At 36.7% G+C, this 26,579-nt stretch overlaps 2 protein-coding genes across 7 annotated transcripts; both read left to right on the forward strand.

Annotated features, from left to right (window-relative positions):
- The first annotated feature begins 578 nt into the window (after window positions 1–578).
- Window positions 579–5,947, forward strand: ube2j2 (ubiquitin-conjugating enzyme E2, J2 (UBC6 homolog, yeast)). The gene is made up of 7 exons (XM_043225322.1): window positions 579–765; window positions 1,386–1,516; window positions 2,497–2,537; window positions 2,627–2,729; window positions 3,124–3,262; window positions 4,117–4,197; window positions 4,317–5,947. Exons 2-7 carry the CDS (start codon window positions 1,386–1,388, stop codon window positions 4,599–4,601), a joined length of 780 nt encoding a protein of 259 aa, XP_043081257.1. The 5' UTR covers window positions 579–765; the 3' UTR covers window positions 4,602–5,947.
- A 764-nt stretch (window positions 5,948–6,711) lies between these two features.
- On the forward strand, window positions 6,712–24,736 carry hipk1a (homeodomain interacting protein kinase 1a). 6 transcript variants are annotated; one of them, XM_043225209.1, is made up of 18 exons: window positions 6,712–6,992; window positions 7,069–7,132; window positions 8,284–9,017; window positions 10,134–10,507; window positions 11,596–11,719; window positions 12,032–12,151; window positions 12,253–12,339; window positions 13,023–13,204; window positions 13,271–13,421; window positions 13,871–14,075; window positions 14,187–14,305; window positions 15,630–15,773; window positions 18,099–18,256; window positions 19,311–19,466; window positions 19,612–19,770; window positions 20,710–20,888; window positions 21,053–21,162; window positions 22,034–24,736. In XM_043225209.1, exons 3-18 carry the CDS (start codon window positions 8,286–8,288, stop codon window positions 22,445–22,447), a joined length of 3,414 nt encoding a protein of 1,137 aa, XP_043081144.1. In that variant the 5' UTR covers window positions 6,712–6,992; window positions 7,069–7,132; window positions 8,284–8,285; the 3' UTR covers window positions 22,448–24,736. The 6 variants fall into 6 exon arrangements, with proteins under 6 accessions (XP_043081144.1, XP_043081145.1, XP_043081143.1 ...); XM_043225210.1 differs by having other exon boundaries at window positions 7,092–7,132; XM_043225208.1 differs by lacking the exon at window positions 7,069–7,132.
- The last annotated feature ends 1,843 nt before the right edge of the window (window positions 24,737–26,579 follow it).

Below are 26,579 nucleotides of genomic sequence, written 5' to 3' on the forward strand. Positions count from 1 at the left end.
AATAATCCAGCTATTTGTAGTGAATCAAAAACATAACAGATTCTTGTGAATTGGTTCTTAAAGTGAATCAAAGATATACAGGGTTGTCAGTTCCCAGAACCAATTACTTTTACTAGCTGGTTCTTTCACACACACACATAATTTGATTACAGAACGACTCTAATGAGTCGGTTCTTTATTGTGAATCATAAACATGCCTGACGACAAGTACAGTTTGATTCCCGAACAAATGACTCCGATGAGTCGGTTCTTTATAGTGACTCATTATCACAGGTCTGATTCCCAAACGAATGACTCGGTCTGCTCTTTAGACCAAAATCACTGTTACACATTATGTATAATTAATGTTTCATATAAATAAATTTAAACATTTATGATTTGGGTTTGTTATATGTTGACGAAGGAATATTTCATCAACACGCTGCATACAATGGTGAACGAATGCTTTACTTATTTCAAACACTTAAGAAAAAAAAATATTCCATTGCAATTCGCCCAGTTTCGTCATTTTAATATCGGACATTTATTTTGAAAGGCAGCCGAACGCTTTTCAGAACTTTTATTTTTCTTTTCGCCTCATCACTTCCTGATGTTGCGGCAGCCATATTGGCATGGGGGATAGATGACAATTTCACCTTAGCCGAAGAGCTACATTTTTGTTATTTTTGAAAGTTTATCGAGGCCGTATTCACTCTGAAATAGACGGGATATCGATATATCACCCCAATTTGACCGTGGCCGATCCCGTGGAGGGCGTTGAAAGAGGTGAGACTGAACCGTTAAAAATCCCCTTTCAGTGTGTCAGGCTGTGTTTTAAAACCTGGTAAACTATCTACCAAGGCAGCATCTGTTGTCATCGTAATGTAACTTATAAACGTTATAACGCGTACATGACGCCCAAAGGACACCTCACTGTTTTGAAACGCACTCCTTGTCTCCGTTTAAGCGCTCCGTTTACTCGTGTCGTTGTTGTTTAGTTCTATTTACATCCGTATTTTTCTCATTTTGGCTACCGTTGCTGACTATTAAGGCGTTAACCACACAGTAAGCATATGCCACCATGTTGTTTTAAATAGCACAACAGTTCTGGTCATTTGCTTAAATGTCTGCCGTTGTGTAAGCAAATCTACAGTTTGGTGTATTGTATTGAGAACACAATTTAAGATTGCTGTACTCTCAGCTCGTGATCGCACACAGACGTCAAGCACCTTTCTTATTGATAATCATAACCGCATTGTAGCAAGTAATGTCTGATTTGTGTTGATGCATTTCAGGCTTTAATATGTACTTGCACATCATCTGCGTTTCACCAGTCACATTTTTGAACAGTAGGAAGTGTTGTTCAGATGTTATTGTGTAACTGAGGGTGCCATGTGATTTCACAGATGAGCAACAACTTAAACAAGAGGGCCCCAACCACAGCAACACAGCGGTTAAAACAGGATTACCTGCGCATCAAGAAAGATCCAGTCCCGTATATCTGTGCTGAACCTCTGCCCTCCAACATTTTGGAATGGTACATTTGATTTCCTTCAAAACATTTATTATATTATTTTGTTAATTACGTTCACGCACAAACCTATACTCCCAGCCAAAAAGTTTAGAATCGTTTTTTTAAACGCACAAAGGATGAATTTATTTATAGAAAAATAAAATAAAAATGTGAAATAGTTTTACAATTTAAAACAGCTGATATCAGTTGTAATATATTTAAAAATCTAAGATTATTTTCTTAATATTTTTGTGGAAACTGATCCATCCATTACCTTTTTTTTTGTTGTTTGTTTGTTTGTTTTGTTTTATTAAATTGGCTGAACCTGTCAATAAACGTATTTATAATGTTGCAATTTTTTCTTTTTCAAATAAATGCATCCTTTTATTCATCAAAGAATATATCAAGGTTTTCACAAAAATAATAAGCAGCAAAAATGCTAATAATGAGAACTGTTGCAAAGTATAATGACCATTATTAATATTTTTGTACTGAAGTACTAAATTGGAGTATTAGAATATATTTAGTTTTAGCTAATAAATGCGCCTGAGAGACTTCTTTTTATTTTATTTCAAACAGAAGTATGTTTCTAATCCTTTTTTTATCTTTTTATAGTTCATTTTATAATTTCTAATTAGCAGGTGACGATTTATATTGTGTTTACCTGAATGTTCGCTCCGCATACGTTCAATGAAAGTGAATGAAAAGAATGCTGTCAAGCTCTCAAGGCTACAAAAGCACCACGAAAGTGGTCTATAATGACTCGGATAACACGTCCCTATTCTTCTGAAGCTAAATAAAGACTTTGTGTGAGGATTTGGGCTAATATTGAAAATCACTATTTGTATGAACTACTTCGGTGCTTCTGTTTAGAACTTAACTTCCCATTGACAGGTATTGAATGTAATAAGTTTAAACCTCTCCAAAACATCAAAACAATAATCTGCATTACGGCCTTTATATGATAAGATACTCTCAAATCCCTGACTCTCTTTCTCTTTCAGGCATTATCTAGTACGTGGCCCTGAGAAAACTCCATATGAAGGTTATTTCCCGCTTTCACATTAGTGCTTCCTTTTAAAAATGTTTGCAGTTTGTGCTTCGTTTTTTTGACTTGTCTTTTGTATTTCGTAGGTGGCTACTATCATGGCAAACTCATTTTCCCACGGGAATTCCCGTTCAAGCCCCCAAGCATATACATGATCACGCCCAACGGCAGATTTAAATGTAATACAAGGTACGCAGCAAGGACTTTCACTTTCTTTTTTTAAGCACAAAGCATTATTTCAACCATGGTTATGACTATGAAAGTTCCCTTGATGCTGGCACGGTGTTTAAAAAGTGAATGAATAAATCTTTAAAGCATAGTTACAGCTAAAGGTCGTCGTTAGGCATGACTTTTATGAAATGTTTACTGTGTAATTAAAATCTGTCATTTGAACGTCCATCTGTTGCTACATGTAACCTAAGGTTGGCCTCAATTCTCTTACTTTGTAGTTGTTACTATACTGTGAATGTTTGCAACACTGAATTGACGAGTCGGCATCTGCTCCCGTTTCTTTAAAAGTATCAAACGCACAACAGTACTGTTCACAATTCCTGCGTAACGAATCGCTTCCTTTCTTTTTCAGGTTGTGTCTTTCCATTACAGACTTTCACCCTGACACGTGGAACCCCGCGTGGTCCGTATCCACCATCTTAACCGGCCTCCTGAGCTTCATGGTTGAAAAAGGCCCGACTCTCGGCAGTATCGAAACGTCAGACTTCACAGTGAGTGTCGCACTGATTTAAAATCAGCCAAATGCTTTACGTTTTCACTGCTCCTAAATCTAAACTGCTCCTAAATCTAAACAAAATGCTAAGTGTGTAATTAATTATGCACAAAATATGAAGCTGTAGGATGCATTTGCAATACAATTGGGTGTATTCTTTACAATTCTTTAGAGCTTATGTTATTGTAAAACCTTACTAATACCTATATAAATACAGCGCCTATTTAAAAAAAGAAAAGAAAAGAAAAAAAAAGCTATAATTAAATAAATTATATTTATAAAATAATAAATTATTTAATTATTTAAAATAGCTTTTTTTCTTTTTTTTTTAATAGGCGCTGTTCTTATGCCAGGAAAATGTATTCCATAAAAATTGCAAATAAAATCAGCATATTACAATGATTTCTGAAGCATCATGTGACAATAAAAAGTAAATGCTTCTGAGATTTCCCCTTTGCATCAAATGAGTAAATTATAATTCACATGCTTTCGAATATTAAAGTTATTTTAAAATGTAATAATATTTCAAAATAATAAACTTCGGAACAATTTCAGGTTTTTTAAATGACAGTGTGCTTTTGGTAGTATACTTCATTATACAAGGCATAAATTAACTATGTGTTCATAATTTTGACACATGTTGCATATTAGTGGTGTTTCTAGCGGAAAATGTATTTTATCGATCAGAAATGAATTGCTTATTTATTAAAAGTGGCAGTTGCATACCAGATTTGGGACATTATTCAGAAAGGTGATGAAGCAGTATTTAGGTATTTTGTTTTAGTATGAATTCAGAGTATGTACACAGGATCAATCTGAATGGCGTGTTTGCTTGTAATGTGTTCTGCGCAGAAAAGACAGTTGGCCTCCCAGAGTCTCGCATTCAACATCAAGGACAAAGTCTTTTGTGAACTGTTTCCAGACGTTGTTGAAGTGAGTACCTCGCCAGACTTCCTCACAGATGTATGCACGAGCAGTAAACATGTTCTTTTAAAAAAATATCGAAGGTGTCAATGCTTGACCTGTTTGAACCCCCTCCCCCTTTTAAACAGGAAATCAAGCAGAAGCAGCGTATGCAGGAGGAGCTCAGGTCCCGCTCACAGGCTCTGCCCCTGCCTGACGTGGTGCCGGACGGAGAAGCTCACCACGCACAAAACGGGCACCTGCCCCTGAACGGGCACCTGCCCCCCGGCGCAGCCCACCCGCCCGACCTCCAGCAGGTCAACCGAAATCATGGACTCCTGGGCGGAGCGCTTGCTAATTTGTTCGTCATAGTAGGTTTCGCCGCTTTCGCCTACACGGTCAAGTACGTTCTTCGGAGCATCGCACAGGAATGAATCTCCCAATGAGAAACGCCGGAGAGACGACAGGCTGGTGCTGTTCTCACGACCAAAATAGGTAGCGAGAAATCAAAAGGGTTTTCTCACAACCAAATAAAATGAAGCAGTGTCCCGTTAACGAAATTGAGAGCTTGGTGATTTCCTCCACAGTGGCGCCAAACAGATCCTGTGTAACACGGCCGCTTAAAGGTCAAGGTCACGTGAAATGATGGCTTTATTAACATCGAAGGAAATTTTAAAACGAGCAAATTTTCTACCTTACCCAATTCCCAGAAGAAGCCAACGTCATGTGACCGTGAAATTAATCAGAGCGGGCTTTTCTTTTAAGGGCCTGAATCAGCATTTGTTGTTTTTCACATTTCTCAATAAACTGTTAAGATTTTAGAATCTGTGCATATAGGTGAGTTTTTACGCGGAGGATTAAAAGCGGGAAAAAAAAAGTCTGATCATTCCTTAAAAACAGCAACAACTGAATGAAATGCATTTCTGAAGTGCGTCGCGCCATTTATTGCTGTGACGAAGATCCCTGACTATTTTATTTGATGGAAATGGCTCAACTGTAAACACGCTTTTCCAATGGAGATTTGTTTTTAAATGCATTTGTGCTCGCTTGCGCTACGCCAACCGTAACAACCAGTTAGGACACGAAAGAAGCGGTGTAAAACGATTTATTTGTCTCCTGTTTGTCTGTGATGCAGCGCTCCAAGTGTACATTAACTTTTTTTTTTCAGAGGGGGTCACTATCGGCCAAAAGTAAAGCATATGATTTTTTTTTTTTTTTCCTCCCAGGCCATGTAACACTATAAATTGTTTTTGTGCAATATGTAGGTTTGTCAGCACTACTTGGCTTTCACGATACACAGCACTTCTTTTATTTTCAAGGGTTGTGATTTATGCAATAATTCTTAATAAATTGAAATATCAAGTTAATTTGTTATAAACATAGGCAGGCAAATATGCATTCAATTTTTACCTTTCCTGTTGTACTGTAAGATCTTTTGGTTGTGCTCATTAGGACAAGTATTTGAGTCGCGCAAATAATTCAAAATCAAATCTAAGACTAGATTGCTGAGACCTACATGCACCATGAAACATCTCTTTTTGGGTCAGAATGGTCGTGTCGCTGCTCATTCGGACTCTTCGGGATTTAATACTCTCTTTGCACCAGTATACTCTGGTCTCCCCCAATTCAAGTGTTCTGATGTCCCAGATAATAGCAGTAATACTTTTTTCAGCACCTCCATGAACACTGTTGATCGATATCCTTTCCTTTAGAGGGGTGTGTAATCAGAGATAGTCATGTTGTGTTTACATTTTGAATAAATAATATTCTGTTAAAGAAAGCAGTCCTTTGTGTGTGATTCGGATTCAGTTCTTGTCAGTAACCTCTTGTTACTATATACATAGTATAACCATATTATTTACACCCACTAAATGGTATGCCTTAAAATGAAAAAAATATGCATTAAAAATGTCACATGCAAATACTAATCCATTTTCATAGTTAGTGAATGACTGAGGTATCTAGTTTTATATTTACACAGCGCTAATATAAATGTATTGCTACATGAACAATACTAAAACACGTTGTTAGTCAGAACATAATGTGCATTAAATATCATTGTACATCACGGTTTCCAACTCTGTGGTTCATGAGTTCAATAAAAACCAAATGCAAAATTTTAAAAAGTAACTAGTCTGATAATAAATATTTTTAAATGTAATATAAGATACAAATACTTAATTGATTACTCAATCCAGATTACATGTAATCGGTGACTTTGTACCATGGATTTATTATCTAATACCATCATTTATGCATGTCGTACATGCATTATAAACATTAGAAAACTCAAACATTAGAAATGTACGTAGATGTAACTTACATGTTCCAGGTTCTATAACTAAACAATAAAAAGTAGTTGTATATATGATTGATTTGTGCTTATACAAGTTTTAAGGAAACTGAAAACTGAAACAATACGCTTCTTAAACTGCATCGAACCGCGCCGCAGCTACATGTCATGACTAACAAGTCTGGATCACGGATTTATGCACCACGTTACACGTCTCCAGCCAATCAGCGCTCGATCTCACTCCCCGGAAATGGAGTCCGTTTAATGTCCTACATTCCTTTCCAGGTCTCAGTCATAATTCTGTGCGCTGCCCTTGCAGAATATTAATGTGTAACGATGGTGTTGACGGTACGTTGGACTGTGTCTAACAATATTAGACAACCGGAAGCTCGTCGGCTCGAATAAGGCGACGTTTTTACGGAGGGACATTTTTATATTAAAAAAAAAAAAAAGAGAGAGGGAGAGAAAACAATGAGGCCTAATAGGAGAGATGAGGAACAAGTGTCAAGCTGAGGAATTCAACACACAGCAGGTGAGCTGTAAATGCTTAACAATGCATAAAGACAGTTAATGTGAGGATTTCTGAAGCGTGTTGCATGTTTTTACAGCACGTCGGGTTGTATTTCCGCAGCCATCGAACTGTTTGACACAACAGTCTCGGTGTGTTGACTGGTAAGGTGACTTCATGTTAGTGCATGCTTAACTGTCACGATGAAAGTTAAATAGTTTGTTTGTGAAACATTTGTCGCCGCCACACCCCTTTTTTATCGCACAGTAGCAACCATTGCCATGACAACCCCTCCGAATTAACTGGCTACAGCTATTTCTATAGCAACCAGCCTGAATCACCTAGCTGGAGCGGTTGCTGGGGCAACGGACGTTTGTTTTGTTCTTGGCTTTGTCTGGATTTCTTATTCAGGAAAGGCATTAAAATTGCAAATAACTTGAAAGATTTTGCGAAAAAGATGCTTTAATTTTTTAACTAAAAGGTCATTTTGATATTTTTTTTTTGTGCAGCTTAAAAGTAAAAAGAAAAATGTAAATGTATCTAAAGAAAACATGCTGGTTCAGCATAAGGTGTTATTGTGTAGTGATGTTTCTTTAATAAGCAATAAAACAAATAAACTGCATGGAAATTATTTTATAAAATGTAAATGTTATTTAAAACTTATTTTAACAACATAAATATTTCAGCCATATAGACAATGACTTGAATGCATATCCTATGTGATGAACTTTATTTCTCAATTAGGCTAAATGTCAATTTAAGTTAATTAATTTTTATTTACTTGTTTTTTGTTTGTGTTTTTCATTTACTTATTTTGAGGAACTAAAAGTGGGAAAAATCTAGGTGGTATGAATGTAGCTGAAAAATTATAAATAAAAAAAGCTTCCTAAAAAGTAAAAAATTACAAAAGTTGATTGTATTGTAATGACGATACTTTTTTTTAAGGAAAAGTTTAGAGAATGCTAGTGTTTGAGAGTCGTATTTTACTTTATAATTTAAATAAAAAGTTAAGATGAGTAGATAAAATAGAAAAAGAATAAAGAATGCTAGTGTTAGTGTTTTTTTTTTTAATTAAAATAGAATAGAGAGTGCAGGTGTTAGTGGGGCAAGTGTTTTTTTAAATAAAAATAAAAAAGAGTAAATGAAATAGTATTAGAATGAAGTTAGAGGGTCAAAAGATGGGAGAGATTAGTTTTTAGCTGTTTCTTGAAGATGGCTAAGGATTCAGCTCCTAGGACTGAGCTGGGCAGGTCAACAGTTCATGTAAAACTTATTATGCAAGTTATGCTAGAATTTTTTTTTTCGCTTTTTCTAGGCATGTCACAAATGCAGGCGTTTTCCTCTCCCTCCGTGTCCTCCAGTGGCCTGTCGCGCTCCAAGAAACTGAAGTTGGAAAACCACGCATGGAACGTGAGCAGCCAATCAGGTGAGAGCGGCTACTACCAGCACAGCCCGAACCAGCCGAATGGCTCCTCCCCCTCCACATCTGGATTCAACCCCAGTTACAACTCCTCCAGCGTGGTCTTTCCTCCTCCTGGAGGCTCGCGGGAGCAGACAGTGGTACGCGCCGCAGACAGCACCGGCAGCGTCCCGGAGCCTTCATCGTCCTCCTCGTCATCGTCCGCGTCCAGTCAGCGTGGAAAAGATGCGGGCTCCGCCTCCCTGACGTGCGAGGGCTATCAGAAGCAGGGCAGTCTGAAGCGGAAAAGCGAGGAGGTGGACAGCAGCGACAGCGTGCAGATTTTGGAGGAGCTGTCTGCTCCCGTGCTCCCCAACCGCGTGGCCGGAGGCGGAGGCAATGCCACGGCTCAGTCCATCGCTCACTCCACGTCCACCACCAAGAGCAGCAACTCTCACAGCGAGGGCGACTACCAGCTGGTGCAGCACGAGATCCTCTGCTCCGTCTCCAACAGCTACGAGGTTCTGGAGTTCCTCGGACGGGGCACGTTTGGGCAGGTCGCCAAATGCTGGAAGCGTGGAACCAACGAGATCGTGGCCATTAAGATTCTCAAGAATCATCCGTCGTATGCCCGCCAGGGTCAAATAGAGGTGAGCTATTAACCAGTATCAAAAACCTTTCCCGATCATTGCATTTTGGTGCTGTGAGCGACTGAAGCTCTTTTGTGCCTTAAGTGTAAATCAGAAAATAAAGAAGAGATATTACGCTGCGGTCATGAGAATTAGGCGTGACTGTGAGATATATACGTTTACACTATCAATGAAAAAAAAAAAAGAAAGTTTTATAAATAGTTACATACATGTGCAATTAGGAGAAATAGTAACACTTTACAATGAGGTGTCATTTGTTAACATTTATTAATGTATTAACTTACATGAACAAACAACGAACGATACCTTTATTACAGTATTTGTTCATCTTTGGTAACGTTAGTTCATGGAAATACGATCATTCATTGTTAGTTCGTGCTAGTTCACAATGCGTTAACTAATGTTACCAAACGCAGATGTGTGATTTTAATAATGCATTAGTGCTCGGTTCATGTCAACCTTTGTTAATAAATTGTAAAATAATAAAAAAATGTTGTTAACTAATGAACCTTATTGTGAAGGGTTAACAGAGAAATAGTCTCAATTACGAGAAATAGTTACAATTTTGAGATATACGATCAATATTACAAGAAATAGATGCAGCTACAACTCGTGAGACATACAATAGACCCTTCTTAAAACACTGTGATAATGCGTTTAATCATTTTTTAAATAATACAAATATGAAAAACGTTTGAGGATTTATGATGCCGATGACCCAGCATCCAAAAACGTTTTTCCTATTTGTATCATTTAAAAAAATTATTAAACGTTTATAACACTATTCTTTATGTCACCTTTGCATCATATTACAAAACAATTAGTTTATGCTAATGCGAGGGTGTTTCTGCAGTGTCTATGGGAGGGATAGTAAAGCATTACTAGCATTAGTCGCATTTGAATGACCTATATTAAATAAAAGTTGCACATACAGGAAATACAGTTTTAATAATTTTTACTTTGAGGTGTAACAGACTTGTGTAGCAAATGCTTCTTACATTTAATATCAGACTGATGCAGTGATAAATGTAATTCATCTGTTTGCTATTAATCATCAATCATGTGCTTGATACTGATATATTTAAATGCAATGAACTGAATCCTGTCCCATTAAAGGTGAGCATCCTCAGCCGTCTGAGCACAGAGAATGCAGACGAGTTCAACTTTGTGCGCTCTTACGAGTGCTTCCAGCACAAGAACCACACGTGTCTGGTGTTCGAGATGCTGGAGCAGAACCTCTACGACTTCCTCAAGCACAGCAAGTTCAGTCCACTGCTCCTCAAATGTATCCGGCCGGTCCTGCAGCAGGTCGCCACGGCGCTGATGAAGCTGAAGAGCTTGGGTCTCATCCACGCTGATCTGAAGCCTGAAAACATCATGCTGGTGGACCCCATCAGACAGCCCTACAGAGTCAAAGTCATTGACTTCGGTTCAGCGAGTCATGTCTCGAAGGCGGTGTGTTCGACCTACCTGCAGTCTAGATATTACCGGTAAGAAATATGTGATATCCCTAAAGGAAGAAAAAGTGGTTGTAAATATTCATTTGTGCATTTAAAAGCAGCTTAGTGCATCCAAGTTCCGATTTTACTAAGTGACGTAAATATGTACGTAAATTCTAAACAAATGCAAAAGAATTATAATAATGTTTTAAACATGCATTAATATAAATTGATGCTATTATGTGCATAAAACTCGATTAAACCCTAACACTGTACTGCAAAAAAGGCTTTTCAAGCCAAGAGTTTTTGTTTCCAGCCAAAATATCTAAACCTTCTTAAATCAAGAAAGATTTTCTAGACAAGCATAAATGATTTGCAGAAAAAACAAATCAAAATTAAGTGTCTTTTTGCTTAGAACAATCAAAATAATCTAAAAAACAGAAAAGATTATTTTGCTTCCCCCACTGGCAGATTATTTTGCTTCTTTCAAGTATAAACCCGCTTAATTTTGACTTGTTTTTTCTGAAAACAAGAAAATAATTTTTGCTTGTCTTGAAAATCCTTCTTGATTTAAGAATTTTTCGATATTTTGGCTGGAAACAAGACAAGAAAATCCTGGCAGAGAAGTTATTGCTTGTGTGAGATACATAATTGCTATTACAAAAGCTAATCCCAGTTGTAAGACATTCAGTAGCTATTAAGAACAATAGTCATACAGTCATACAAAAATCACACTGTTACGAGAATTATTGAAATATTTGGAAACCTTTAATGCAACTAGTCAACTTTGTTGTCTGTGAAAACATTTAACAAACAGTCAAGTATGTTATCCTTTTTACAAGTACTTTATATTTGTCCTCAAAAAATGTAAATATTACCTAAATGTAGTTTTTAAATGTTAAATAAGAAATATATTTTAGAAAAACACAAATTTAAAAATATGCATTGGATGATGATTTTAAAATGACCAATTAACCATATATATGTCTATCACTAATATATCCTTCATCCTTAAATTATTAGTTTACTGTATATCACGTGTATAGCCCTACCTGTAGTTCTCCCAGTCTTATACACTTTGTAAGACTATGATCAGTGAGATGAAGCTAATTTATTGTAATTTGCCTGTCGTGGTGTAGGGCGCCTGAGATCATTCTGGGCCTTCCGTTCTGTGAGGCCATTGACATGTGGTCACTGGGTTGTGTCATTGCTGAGCTGTTTTTGGGCTGGCCTTTGTATCCAGGAGCCTCAGAATACGATCAGGTCGGTAACGAGGTTTTGTTTGCTCAGATCTAATCAGTTCTGTGGTAAATCTATTAGTTTATTCAAAATTGAGTTAAGAAGGCTATTAATAGATTTAGAAAGCAACAAAAGAGATCTCTAACACTTATGATGGAGAGCCATGCCAGTACCGGTGATCTTGAAACAATACTGGCCAAAATGTTAGTATATTGCTAGTAAATTATCATAAACAGCAAATACTAATTAGTAGCCTTTCTCTGCTTTAACTACTGCACTCCAAACATCTGTCCATCTGTGTAAAATGGATGTGTAATCTCATGTATATCCCTGCAGATTCGGTACATTTCCCAGACTCAAGGTTTGCCAGCTGAGTATCTCCTGAGCGCCGGCACTAAAACCAGCCGTTTCTTCCACAGAGGTCCAGACTCCAGCTACCCTCTCTGGAGACTCAAGGCATGTCCTACTTAAAGCACTGCTGTGTATTTTATGTTCAAAGGCATCAGTGCTCAATTCATGATTGAACGCTTTCCTCACTGATGTGTTTCTGTTTTTAGACTCCTGCAGAGCACGAGGCAGAGTTTGGGATTAAGTCCAAAGAGGCTCGCAAATATATCTTCAACTGCCTTGATGACATGATGCAGGTAGTGAGTCAAAAACTCACTATGTGTATATATATATATATATATATATATATATATATATATATATATATATATATATATATATATATATATATAAAAATATATATATATATATATATATATACCTTTAAAAAAAAACTTGGCTACACATACACATGCCTTCAAAAGATTTATAAAAGAGATAAAAATGTTTTCATAAGAAAAAAATAAGTAAATTAAAATTATTTTAAATCTTAATGATTATTTTAAGTATAAGAATATTTCACAATATTGCCGTTATATATATATATATATATATATATATATATATATATACATATATATATATATATATATAATATACAATTAAATGCAACATAAAAATGACTTCTTTTGTGATTGGATAAGCAAGGTATTAAATAAGCACTGATTGGTTATCAAATATTAAATTTGATATATTATTAAAACAGTCTGTTAGTTTGTGGGTGTCAGAGTAAATGAACATGTAAAAAAACTATTTAGTCAAGATTTCAATTATAATTTCTAACAGTTAGACAAAAAATAAATTATTAGTGACTTTAAAATAATGCAGGATCTTAAATACTTTCATATATTTTGGATTTTAATGAACTAATAATGAATAAGTCGTATATTGAAACTAATTATATTGTCTAGGTTTGAGTTAGTTCTTTCTCACACTCCAGGTCAACATGACTAACCTGGAAGGCACGGACATCTTAGCGGAGAAGGCCGATCGGAGGGAGTTCATTGACCTGCTAAAGAAAATGCTAACTCTGGACGCAGACAAGCGGATCACGCCCACCAAGACCCTCAACCACCCGTTTGTGACAATGGCTCACCTGCTTCACTTCCCACACAGCTCACAGTAAGCCCTGCTCTGCTGACAAGTTGATTATCTGTAATGACACTAAAGTCCTCTCTTTTTGTGTAGCGTGAAGTCCTGCTTCCAAAACATGGAGATCTGCAAGCGCAGGTGCACCGCTTTCGACAACAACAAAAACCTGTTCGCCAGCCACAACGCCCCCAGCGCAGCCGCCAACCTCACCGTCACCTTCAGCAGTCAACTCAATCAGCACAGCCAGGTGCGTGCTACTGCACAAATGCATTATGGGAAACTTAATTTGTTATGCATTTCCTTTAAGCGTATATCACTAGTAAACTAAGGAATAGTTCACCTACTTCCAAACTTCTTATTTTATTGATGATTTTTGATTAGGCAGTGTTATATTGTTATTGTTTATATGCTTATTTTAAAATTGTATGATTAAAATGTAAAATATTTTTTTAGGTTAGGTAATTATTGTTAAAATAATGTGATTTTTAAAACACTGCAATATAATGTACAAGTCATGAATTAAATTGTCTGCATAAAGAGGTTTAGCACAGCCTGCTTTAAACAACATCAGAACTGTCATTAATAGATGAACTCCTGCTTTAAAGCATAGTATGCATGCTATATTAAGATCTTTAGTGCTATTTCTGTGCTTAGTCAGTGTTGTTAAGAATCTCCCTCTCTTTCCGTAACTGCCAGATGGCCTCCACGGGGGGCCAGTCCCTGTCTCTTAGCAGCAACGTCCCTTTACTGAACTACCAGCCTGGTCTGTACCAGCAGGCCACTATAAATATACCAGGCTTGGCTCAGCAGGGTGTGCCATTGCAGGCTCGCCCTACTCAGCTGTGTGCCCAGACAGAGCCTTTCCAGCAAACCCTCATTGTGTGCCCTCCCACCATCCAGGGTGAGCCCGTACCTAACCCTACCTCTCTGTCCAGACCCCCTTTTCCCTACTCCCTACCCTCCTTTCCTTTAGACCTGTGCCGCTTCCAATCGCTCTTGTTTGATTCCCCAGGGCTGCAGACCTCCAATAAACATGCTGGATATCCAGTGAGAATGGATAACTCTGTTCCCATAGTGCCCCAGAACCAGTCCACCCAACCTCTACACATTCAGCCCAGCATGCTCACACAGGTAAAATGTTACACTGTTTTATATGATCCTTGTTTGTCTGTTCTCGTGATTTCCTCACTGTTACCATCAGTTGAGTGTTTTTTTTTTTTCTCTGAATAACCTCATTCCTCATCGAATTACGGCGAAGGCTGAAAACTAAATAGGCGGTTGTTTTAAATCCTTTTCAGAGTGGGTGTAACTGTAAACAGGAAAATGATCTGTTGGTATTTCCATTAAATGTGATTAATCAGGATCATTTCACATGCATGCTGCGTTTAACAAACATTACATTTTCTGTAATCTAATCTGTCAAAGTTAAAGTTTCTTTTCACGCTACTTACCATTCATATGTTTGGCGTTGGTACAATTTTTTTCAAATGTTTTTCAAAGAAGTCTCTCATGCTCACAAAAGCAGCATTTATTTAATCAGTAATACAGGGATATTTTGAAATAAATATAATAGTTTATAGCTAATAACTTTTATTTCCGTTATGGCAATTTACAGGGTCACATGATCCTTCAGAAATGATTCTAATATGCTGATTTGCTCCTCAAGAAACATTTAGAATTATTATTCATGTTAAACACAAACGTGTAGATTAATATATTGTGGTGCCGTCAAGCAATTAATTGCATCCAAAATAAAAGTTTTTTGTTTACATAATGTGTGTGTGTGCTGGTTATATTTATTATGCATATATAAATACATACACGTACAGTATATATTTAGAAAATATTTACATGTTTATACATTTATATATTTATATTCTTATATTTTTCGTTATAAATATATTTAATATATAAACATAGCATATTTTTCTTAAATATATACATGCATGTGTTTGTATTTACATACACATAATCTATACAGTGCACACGCATGCATGCATTTGACAGCACTAATATGTTTTTGTGGAAACCACGATGCATTATTTTAGGATTCTACATTATTTTATCCTTATTATTGATCAGTTTCTTTCAAAAAAAAATTACCGAACCCAACAAACTAACCCCAAACAGTATATTTTCAGCCAGAATTGTTTGTCTTATTTATGTTTTCATGACAATGATTTAGAAAGTCGAGTAAAAAGGCAGGCATTTATTCTGTCACCAACCATTTTTAATCTGTGCCTTTGATTTCAGCAAAAACAGTCAAGTTGTTACAATCAGGAGTTGGCTAGTGAGTCTTTACTGTCAAATGATATTGATCTGTTTTGTATCCGTTATAATTTCAGCATTTTGTCACTATTGCAATGATGACGGTGGTGTAAAGTCGTGGCGAGTTGCTTTCTCCATCAGCTCAGCCGGCGTGTTGTAACCTTTCCACCCTTTCCTCCATCCTCAGTTCCTCCACACATCCCTCTATCCCTTCCCCAACCAGAGCAGCAGCAGCACGCCGCTGACGGTGGCCTCCCTGCGTCTTCCAGTGGCGGGAATGACGCCGCTGGCCTTGGGCTCTCGGCGTCTGGAGCAGAGTGCCACCATGCTGGTAAACCTGCGCCCTGCAGTGTGACGCCTACTTCCTCTTCCTTCCTCTCTTTTTCTTTTACCTTCTTTGCATGTTGCATTTCTAGGTCAAACTTCTGAATTAAATGAGAAGATAGCATACCAAGCAGCTACAGCCAAGAAAATTATTTTTTCTAATGCGTTGTTTTAATGGGCTGCATACAAAAATTATACTATCCGACCGCTTAGCGTAATTCACAACTAATGACTCTTAAATCCCGTTCACACCAAGCATGATAACTATAAGAGTTGTTTTTAATATTAATGGATAGCAGAGGCCACACCACAGCGATAACGATAAATGCACAGAGAAACTATCATTGGAATCATTTTCAGAAATTTTTTTCCAGGTGTACAAAATATACAAACAGTGACAGCCAATCAGAATCCATCCTGCTGTAATGAGCTTAGAATAAACTGATTATATTGTTGACTGGCGTGGACGCTAATGTCATTCTTTATAGTTATCGTCCTTGTTGTGAACGAGCCTTTAGTCCGTGTGTCCACCATAGCGTTTTTCCCCCGAGGCTGGCTTATTTTTTCAGTTGTTCCAAATGGGAGTGCCGCATTTTTTAAAATGCCAGGAGCGTGCCTAGCGCTGGGCATCTTTTTCACACTGAAGCATTTGGGCTTTTTTTCCTCTGTGTCAGAGTTGAAGAATGTTCGGCTTTGGATAAAACTCTGCACTCATCAGTGTCAGCCAACCAATCAGAGTGGAGGAGGAGCTGCGCTGACTGTACTATGGCTGAACAGCAATGTAGGGGTTAAAACCGCTCGTCTCTTGAGTATTTATTTATAAAACCGCGGGACTACCTTATTATTGTTATGAAATATAATATCCGGATAAACATTTTCACAGTGTGTCTGCCATGACTTCGGTGGATATTCTGCATTATAGCAAACACAGCGTCTCAATGGGGAAAAAAAAGCAGAGGGCCTTGGATTTCCAGCTGGCAAAAAAAAAACGCTCTGGTGGACACACGGCCTTGAACAAGTTTTTCTAAACTGGTAAAAAAAAGATTCATAAACTGAAGTTACCAGTTTGAGTCAGCTGGATGAATCCTTCACTGAATGACTGAATCAGAATGCTTGCTAAATCATCTGGCTCACTTAAACTGCGAGTTATCATTATTGTTTTTTAAATTAACAAAATTCGACTAAATAATGATAATTTAGATATTTACTTTAAAAATAATAACCATGTATTAAAAAGTTATATAAGGTAGCTAAAGTAAATACTGCGCACAACTTTTACGGAGGCTGCTGTGATTTTCAGCTATCAAATGAAATGATGTGATTTGCTATTTGCCCTCATTTCTTTAGGAGTTTTATGGTGGAAAGTGGCTGTTTTAGATTTGTTTTCTCCTTTCTTCACCTATCAATCATGATTTAACAAGGCGTTTTTCTCTTGGACTCGTGCTGCATCTCCTCTGGGCCCCAGGGCTCTATCCAGTGAAGCATGGCTGCTTGACTCTGTGCAATCCAAATGATTTCTCTTTCCACAGACCCACTCCTGTGGCAACAAATGTCTCCCCATTGACTCATTCTCCTTTTTTCCTCCACTGCTAACCAGTCATTTCCTCTCTATGCAGATAAATGGACTGGCAACCGTAACTCGTCACTTGTGTTGTTTTGGTAATCACTTGAGTTAAATTCCCCGCACAATTGTAATTGTGTATTTTGCATCTGTTCTTTTCTTCATAAAAGGCTGATCTGCTCAAGCTCTATCGTGATTTTTCTGACTCCCGTTTCCCCCTTAAGCATGAAAGATTCACGATTAGTCAAGCAACTTAATTGAGATGAAAATTGAAATTGACTTTCTCGTTGTGTTGCTTTGTTTTAATGAAGTTCTGGATGATTTTAAGAGCTTGTAGAACAGGATCCGCTTTTCATGTATGACAGGAAAAGATCGAAGGCAGACAGACTGAGCGTCGCCGAGCTGAATGTGCTCATTATGCATGTGTCAATCAAAGTGCATCAATGTTTTAAAGCCTGTTTACACCAAGGTTCACCACAAACAGAGCCAAATGAGCTATACAAAAAGCGCTTGTTGACAAAACGGGAGCACGTGTATTGCATATTTACACCTGCCCAGCGTTTTATTACAAAAGCCTTGCTGTTATTGATACAGGTTCCTCTGCATTATCATAATTTAGTTTGAATCGCAGTGCACCTGTTCGGACATTAATGTTCTGGATTGTTTTTTTGAGCCTAAACGGGCCTCGCTGCCCCACGTTAATAGAAATAGAAATAGATTTAGAGTTTCTGACGAAATGGTTTTGTTCAGTCGTCATTGTGTATGTTTCAGCAGGGCTGGCCAGCAGGGACTCAGCAGATCCTCATTCCTTCTTCATGGCAGCAGATGTCAGGAATGACCATGCACAATCCCAGCCAACCTGTGCTTTCCGACTCACCCATGAGCTCTCTGCTCTCGGACAACAGCACACAGCAGAACAGCAGCTGGAGGTCAGAAACGCTCCCGCAGCAGTTTACACTTCAGGTTCTGTTTGCAAACCTGAATTCACTCAATCATCAAGTCTGCTTTGTGAATCTCACAAAAGCTGTCAATCAATCACCTTTATTTATATAGAGCTTTTGACAATGCATATCGCGTCAGAGCACAACGCCTAGAATTTAAGTATCCCCAACTAAGCAAGCCAGAGGCAACAGGAGCAAGGAACCAAAGCTCCTTCTGTGACAGAATGGAGAAAAAAAGGAGAAACCAGGCTTAGTCAGGGGGTTAGTTCTCCTCTGTCAAAATTATCACCTCAAAATACAAATAGTATTTTTCATTAAAATAATAATAATAATACATTTGTATTAATTTATTGTAATGTATGTATTTATATAATAATATTGTTATAAAATAAAACTACATTAATTAAGGTTTTTTCTATGTATTCTAAATATTATTATTATTATTATTATATAAACAATGAATTACAGATACTAGTGTTTTAATAATAATATAATTTCATTATTGTAGTTAACATTTTTATAATTCTTGTTTATTATTATTTTTAGTCAGCTCAAAAAAATTAATTAATTAAGATAAATAAATATTTTATATGAAAATTATTAGGCTACTAATTTTGTTATTATTATTTATTGTTATTATTCCAGACGGTAACCATTTTTTATGCTGGAGAAACTAATAATAGGAATATATCATTTTGTCATATAAAAATTACTGTTAGTAAAATAAAAGTTATTTTAAAAATGAACTTTCAAATGAGCTTTGTATTATTATTATTATTAAGATTTAAGAATATAATTCTCAGTATAATTAAGAATAGCATGCTAGATTGTATTTTTATTTCATTTATGATTATTTAAATGAAAACATGTTATATGCGAAACTAAACTATACTGTATTAAAAAAAAAAAAAAAAATCGTTAGAGATTTGAAAGTGAAATATGACAACATGCTGCTGCAAAGAAAACTGATTTTTACGAATTGCAAATAGCTAATAATCAATTACAGTTCTCAAAACAGCATGCATTTAATACACTCTGCCAGGGGTCGACATGGAGGTCAGTGCGATGGGACGCAGCAGGGCTCTGCGCAGGGGCGTAACGTGAGCACACAGCCCTCCCACACAGGGCCAGCCAGCAGTCGAGCACAGCAGAGCGGACTGAAGAGGTCGAAGGGTCGACACGCTGAGAGCAAAGCCAGGTAACGCTATTAATGAGCCTCAGCAATGAGCAACGATCGTAAACAAGTGCCTGGATAGTGTTAAATAGATTGGACAACACCACATAATAAATGAGTTGATTTAAACTGTACCGTGCACCCAATTAAAATCAGTTTTCTGTTACAGACCCACGTCGTCCCAGCAGCCGTCTTCTTCAGTAGCGCACAGCTGTGGTGACGCGTCCCAGCCCATCATCATATCTGACACGCCCAGCCCAGCCGTCAGCATCATCACCATCCACAGCGACACCGAGGACGAGGACGACAGGAAGTATCCTCCTGAAAGGTGCAACATCACTTCCACATCCCAAACACTGCTTGTTGTGTCTGTGTGTGTTTTGTTTGTTCATTTGCTACATTTATTATTTTTCTTGTCAAAATATATTATTATAGCGTATTTGTTTTTATTTAATTAATTAATTCATTTAGCTATTTTAGGATTTCGGTAACACTTCACCATCAGGTGTCATTTGTTAACATTAAACGACCAATGTTCAACAAATATATTACAGTATTTATTCATCTTTGTTAATGTCAGTTAATAACGATACAGTCGTTCATCGTACATGTTAGCTCACAGTGCATTACTTAAAGTTAACAACTTAGTATAGGCTGAAATTAACATTAACTAAGATTAATAAATGGTGTAGAAAGACTGTTCGTGCTTAGTTTATTTTAACTAATGTAGTTAACTAATGTTAATATAAAAATGTAATTTAAAAAACGTATGGTAATCTTAGTTTAGTAAAAACAAAGGAAAATTTTGCCGTAATTTACAGTAACACCTCATCTCATAAAATTGTTTCAATGGCCAGTTGTTTTAATAATGGTCAAGATAATATTAATAGGCATAACATATGCTTTTGTTCTAAAGTTTAAAGTAATAATAAAATTAAATAAAATTACTAGTTTTATTTAGTAAGGATGGACACTAGACATTTAGATGTTGCACAATATTTCTATTTCAAATAAATGCTGTTCTTTAGAACTTTCTATTCATCACAGAATTCTGAAAAAAAATGTATCAAGGTTTCTAAGAAATGAAAATATTTCTTGAGCTGTAAATCACCATATCAGAGCGATTTCTGAAGGGTCACATGACACATGAGTAATGATGCTGAAAATTCAGCGTTGCATCACAAAACTGTATTTTTGATCAAAAGAAAGCTTTGGTTAGACATACTTCAGAAAGACGATTTCACGTGGTTCTTGTGTTGTGTGACAGCTGTAGTGTGAACCAGCGCACAAACGTCATCAGCTGTGTGACTGTGCATGACTCCCAGGACTCAGACTCCTCCACCAGCACCCCTCTCAGCCCCAAACGCCTTCCCAGCACACACTCCAAGTCTCTAGCCGTGGTCACGCCGTCAGTGAAAACACAGCTCTGGGATGGAGCGTCAGGAGGTCAGTGAGACTCATTTTGACTTCTATTCATTGAAATGCTGAGCTTGAGTAAGAACAAGTTGTTGAATATTGAATAGACATGGATATACATATGTAAGTGGTCATATGATAATGTCTTGGGTGTACAGATTTGACCCTTATTGATCTTTTTTCTGTATTTGTAGAGCAAAGTACTAATAGTTCTGGGAAATCAAAGAAAGGAACGGCTTTACAGTCCAGCGAGCGGCATCAGAGAGCGGCGTCCAACAGATCTCAGCCTCTCAACCTGAGCCAGGTACATCTGTACAGGTCCTCTCCGGCTATTTAAGACCACGTGACGTCACAATTCAAGTTTGTGGCTTTTAGTCAGTGTCTGCTAGCTTTGAGGTCATAATACTTTTATTCAGCATGGATGCATTGATTAAATTAATAAAAGGTGTCAGTAAAGACTTGTATTTCAAATAAATTATGTTTTTTGAACTTTCTATTCATCAAAGAATCCTGAAAAAACTATTCATTGATTGATCAATACAAATATTAAGCAGAACAATTAAGAACGAAGATATACTGTTATTATGATCAGTGTTCTTACTGCTCAGTATTTTTTGTAGAAACGGTGATCTTTTTTTTTTTAATTTCTTTTTGAACAGAAAGTAAAAAAAAAGTTATTATTTGAAACCGAAATATTTTGAAATAAGTGCTTTTACTTTCATATTTGGTGAATTTAATGAATAATTTTCTTTTTTTTAGTCTTACTGTCACTTCTAATCATGCTATACGTATATTTATATTTGCTAGATAAAAAATATTTAATATTTAAAGCATCATGTGTCACAGGAATTAAAAAACCTTTAAATATATTTAAAATATATACATTTATTTAAAGTTATTTTAAATTGTAATAATATTGCATATAATTGCTAGTTTTATTGTTTTTAATTATAAATGCAGCCTTGGTGAGCACAAGAGGCTTAATAATAAAACAACATAAAAAGTAAATATAATAAAATAACAGGTAGTGTATCTGGCTGAGCTTCCTTTTTCAGCAGCAAACGCAACATGACATGAATAAAAATTGTGTCCAATATAATTTCTAAGTTTCTAGAATTTGGTGTATTCTGGTGTAGTCATCAAGCGACTCTTTATGCTTTTGATTCATTTGACAGGCGCAGCAGTCAATGATGTCATCACATGACCGCGCAGGGGGCGGATCCCTGAGGCGCCAGCCCACCTACCCCCCTACAGGCCCCTCCCACTCCTACAGGCTTCATGAAGCGTCGCTCTTCGGCTCCACCTCCAGTCTGTACGCGTACCCTGCGTCTGCAGCCCTGGCCTCGGTGTCGCAGGCCGTGGACCAGCTGCACACTTCGGCCACTTCCTCCTGCTCCTCTTCCTCCGGCCGACACACTCGCACCGCCGGCCCGTACTCGGCCTCCCTAAGCCTTCTGCAGAAGAACAGTGCCATGGGCGTCATGTGTCAGGCGTCAGCTCCGTACCAGCAGCACACCACACCGTCCTACCAGCGGTCCGCAGCGTTTCCCCTCAGCCAGAGGAAACTCAACCAGTACCCGTACCTGTGAGGAGCACTCGTCTCATGCGCGTGGATACATGGAAAACGACAGAATGGTGTCATGGATGTTCACGTGGAAATGCCATTTTAGCTTTGCATATTTTATTTTAGTCTTTTGTTTTCTTTTATGCATTTCAGTGCAGAACGTCTTAGATTTTAGATCATTTCAAAAACCATGCCGTAAACGAACATTATGCGGTTTCTTAAAATATCACCTGCAGAGAAGCCTTTAAACACAACTTTGTGTTGTACTAGAAAAAAAAACATGGCTGTTTTTTTCCCAAAGCGACTTACAAATGAAAAATACAACAAAGTGATTCATACCGATGGTATAATATTATTATACCATAATTATATATCCCATTTTTGCATATCTCTCTTGACTTCGATTGAACTGCCAAAAATTAAGATTTATTTTGGCTAAGTTTTCATGCAACGGCATTCATGAATATTATTATTATTGTTACTACTACTGCATAATCTGCTTATGCTTTTGGGTAAAAACATTATTATTTAATATTATTATTATTATATATTTTTTTTAAGATTTACATTTTTGATATTATTTTCTTTACAATTAAGCATCCTTTCCCCAACTAATTATTAATGCCATAATGAAAAAATCTCATTATTATTATTAAAGGTAAAATAATTATATATATATATATATATATATATATATATATATATATATATTATTATGTAAGCTTTAAATCAAAACTATTACTGTTCAAATTTATTATCATTATTGTATTATTATTTATATCTTTATTTTACTGGAAAATCTGCTTGCATACTGCATAAAATAATCTTCTCCCTTGCAGAACTCAATACGAATACGGTGTGGTCATGTGACATCAGTGTGGCATACTATCGTTTACATTTATTTATCATTGCATAATACGATCTAATTTGCATAAAGTGCAGTATGCTGAATGCAGTGTATACTGGCCAGTAAGCAGTATGCTAGTATTCCATTCTAAACAAAGCCCATGCTGAACGTGTTCACTGAAAGTGTTAATGACCTTTAAAATAGCCTTTTTAAAATCTGGTTTGATCTGGTAATTAGAGAATTATATTTCTTAAATATTTAAGCTGTCTTTGGGACGTGCGTCAGCAGACGGTAGATATCTCCTAGAACGGCTAAAATGATATTTATAAGTGTTTCATTGACGCCTGCCCAATTATAAAAATGTGTTGAAATGATACATGAATGATGTCCCTGTGACAACACTAAAGCATTCGGTTACGTTTGTTTCGGTTATAATTTTTCAGCTGTGACAGGATGTCATCACAGACTAGAAACTGATCAAGACAAAATACCAGGAGAGAGTCAGCTAAATATTTTAAATGTCAAATTTATGCTGAAATGTATTCCTTATTAAATTAAAATGGTTATTACTATTATTATTAAACAATTAGTTTACTTAGTCACAAAGTAACCATAAGAATATGTTTTCAAATATTTTCTTTTGATATATAATGTAATAAGTCTCATAGTTTGTGACAGAGCTCTGTAGTTGCACACTAAATAATCAAGGTTTTGCTTTCAGTATAACTTTCATTGTGCTTTTATTTATTTACTGAATATATGTGGACTTCTAATGATGTATGTAAAATCTAAAATTAATTGTTCTTTCTTTTAAGTCAATTTGAGTTCTCTTTAACTTTGTATTTTTTTTTATTTTTTTTTTTACATTGGTTTAAAAGTATCATTTTATTTGACTAGCACTTATGTTTATTACTTGATTTGTATTTGTATTTTCTCCATGAAATAAGAGTGAATTTGTCAGTGAGATTCATCAGGATGGTTACTCGTCATTTGTTCTGTAATGTCCTCAGCACAACATGATATGTCTAAAAGATTAGTGTTTGGATGGTGTGTGTGTGTGTGTGTGTGTGTGTGTGTGTGTGTGTGTGTGTGTGTGTGTGTGTGTGTGTGTGTGTGTGTGTGTGTGTGTGTGTGTGTGTGTGTGTGTGTCTGTGTGTGTGTGTGTGTGTGTGTGTGTGTGTGTGCGTGTGTGTGTGAGAACTTGCCCTGCTTGCACAGTGAAATCCGAGCAGGACCTCACAGATTATCAGACTATTTAGATAAACAGATGGTTAACATGTTAGCTGTTCATCTCAGTTGATCTTAGAGCACTTCGTGTGTGTGTGTGTGTGTGTGTCGTACTGAGCTTGTCTCGTGAATGTTGCCGGGATTCTTGGCTTTGGTGCAATGATGGCTGTTTATACTGTTTTATCACCATGTGAAGTGGAGTGCAGAGTAGATGAAATCACAATAAACTTTCATCCAGAACACGGTGTGTGAGTCTGATAAATCTGATGTTGCTTCAGCCAGCAGGCCGAGTGATGAATGAAGCCGCTTACTACACTCGTAGCTCTGGCTTTATTTTTATAATCTCTCTAAGGGGAGTGTATTTTGGTCGTAATCCATTGTCGCTGCCATTTTTAGAGCCAGTTTGGCTTTGGCTCTGTAAGAAATTACGCCTTTATGGACAGGTTGGGACTTGCACTATCCTCTGTGAATTGGATGTTCATCATTCCATCCATCCTCTATCTATCCATCTATCTATATATATAATTTAAAATATGTATATTCACGTAAATATTAATATATATATATACATATAATATATATTATTAAATATATACTGTATGTAAAGTGTATATATAATAAACAGTATATTATGTAAACAAATACTTTTAATATGATTAATCACAATTTTTTAAATCTCATCGCACTAATAAATATATATAATTTAACACATTTATTATGGATGTATACTAGTACAGTGAAATTGAAAAGTTTTTTTCTAGGCCTAAAAAAATGCATTTTAGTGACTACTAGCCTTCTATCCACTTCTACTATCTTTCCACTTTAAACTAATTATTTGTTCCTCTATGTTGCTCCTGAATGGTACAAGGGACCATATGCATGTAATCTAAATACTAATTCTCTACAAATAAGGCCAAATATTATGCAATATGCTTACCAGGATCATTAACTCCTAAGTAAATAGAAGCATGTGGGAAAACTAAGCCGTTACACATTGTAATAACGCGCTGTGTTATCATCACAGAACGTGGGTGAACTCCGCTGTGTGCGGATGTTTGAGCGCTTTGACATTGTGGAAGGACTCACAGTGGGCTCCTTGCGTTGACACACATCTGCCAGGTGAAGGCTTGTGACAGACGCCCTCCCTCCAGCACTGTGACCTCCGCAAGGGCCGCCCAATGATAGTGGCACCCAGGAGGCCTCGCGCTAGTAACCTGGAGTGATAATCTATGAGGCGCTAAAACAAAGCTGCATCAGATCAAGGTTAAGACACAGCGTGAGGAGCTGGAGATGTTTGTTGTTCTTGAGAGAGCAAAAACTGCAAAACAGCTTAATACTGAGCCGTGACCAAGGAAAATACTATCAAATTGCATTGCATGTTATCAGTGATCCCTCATGAATTCAACAAGGTGGCCCCTCTTATGGAAAAAATGCTAATAGATTAAAATTAAGAATTAAGAACCACTTATGGCAGATGGACTATTTTTGATAATGTCGTTCATACTTTTCTGGGCCTTGACAGCGTTCATTACTGGTACAGTCGGTTTTCATCCAAAATATCTCTAATGTTTATAAAACAAACAAAGCTTTTGCAGATTTGGAGCTACATGCGGGTAAGTCATATTAATGACGAATTTTCATTTTGGGGTGAAGGAACCCTTTAAATAGGCCTACTCACTGTTTCAATACAGAGCAAAGTCTTTACATGATATTAGCTTCCAAATAGCTTGCTAATATTATCTATGAAACGTTATATCTAACCATTTGTAAGTTGGAGATGTTCTGCTTCCAGCAATATTTTGAACTGTATAGAACAGATGCTATTGCTAACTGGCGTCTTACCATTTAATGTATTATCTTAATTATGAACAAACCGTTTTGTAGTGCAAAGTTGTACTGTTTTCAGCACTTTGCTATTCTTCTCATTTCTTTGCTGTAGTTAATGAACCGAAAGTCTTGCACATTCACAGAAAACAGCTTACTCCTGCATCGAAAAATAAGGTGGATCAAATAAATCATGCTAACAAAAAAGGAATGCGTTGAAAGAGGAATGAGTTGGATTATGTGTGTGTGTGTGTGTGTG

The sequence above is a fragment of the Puntigrus tetrazona genome, chromosome 23, assembly GCF_018831695.1.
Source record: "Puntigrus tetrazona isolate hp1 chromosome 23, ASM1883169v1, whole genome shotgun sequence".
NCBI classification, from domain to species: domain Eukaryota; kingdom Metazoa; phylum Chordata; class Actinopteri; order Cypriniformes; family Cyprinidae; genus Puntigrus; species Puntigrus tetrazona.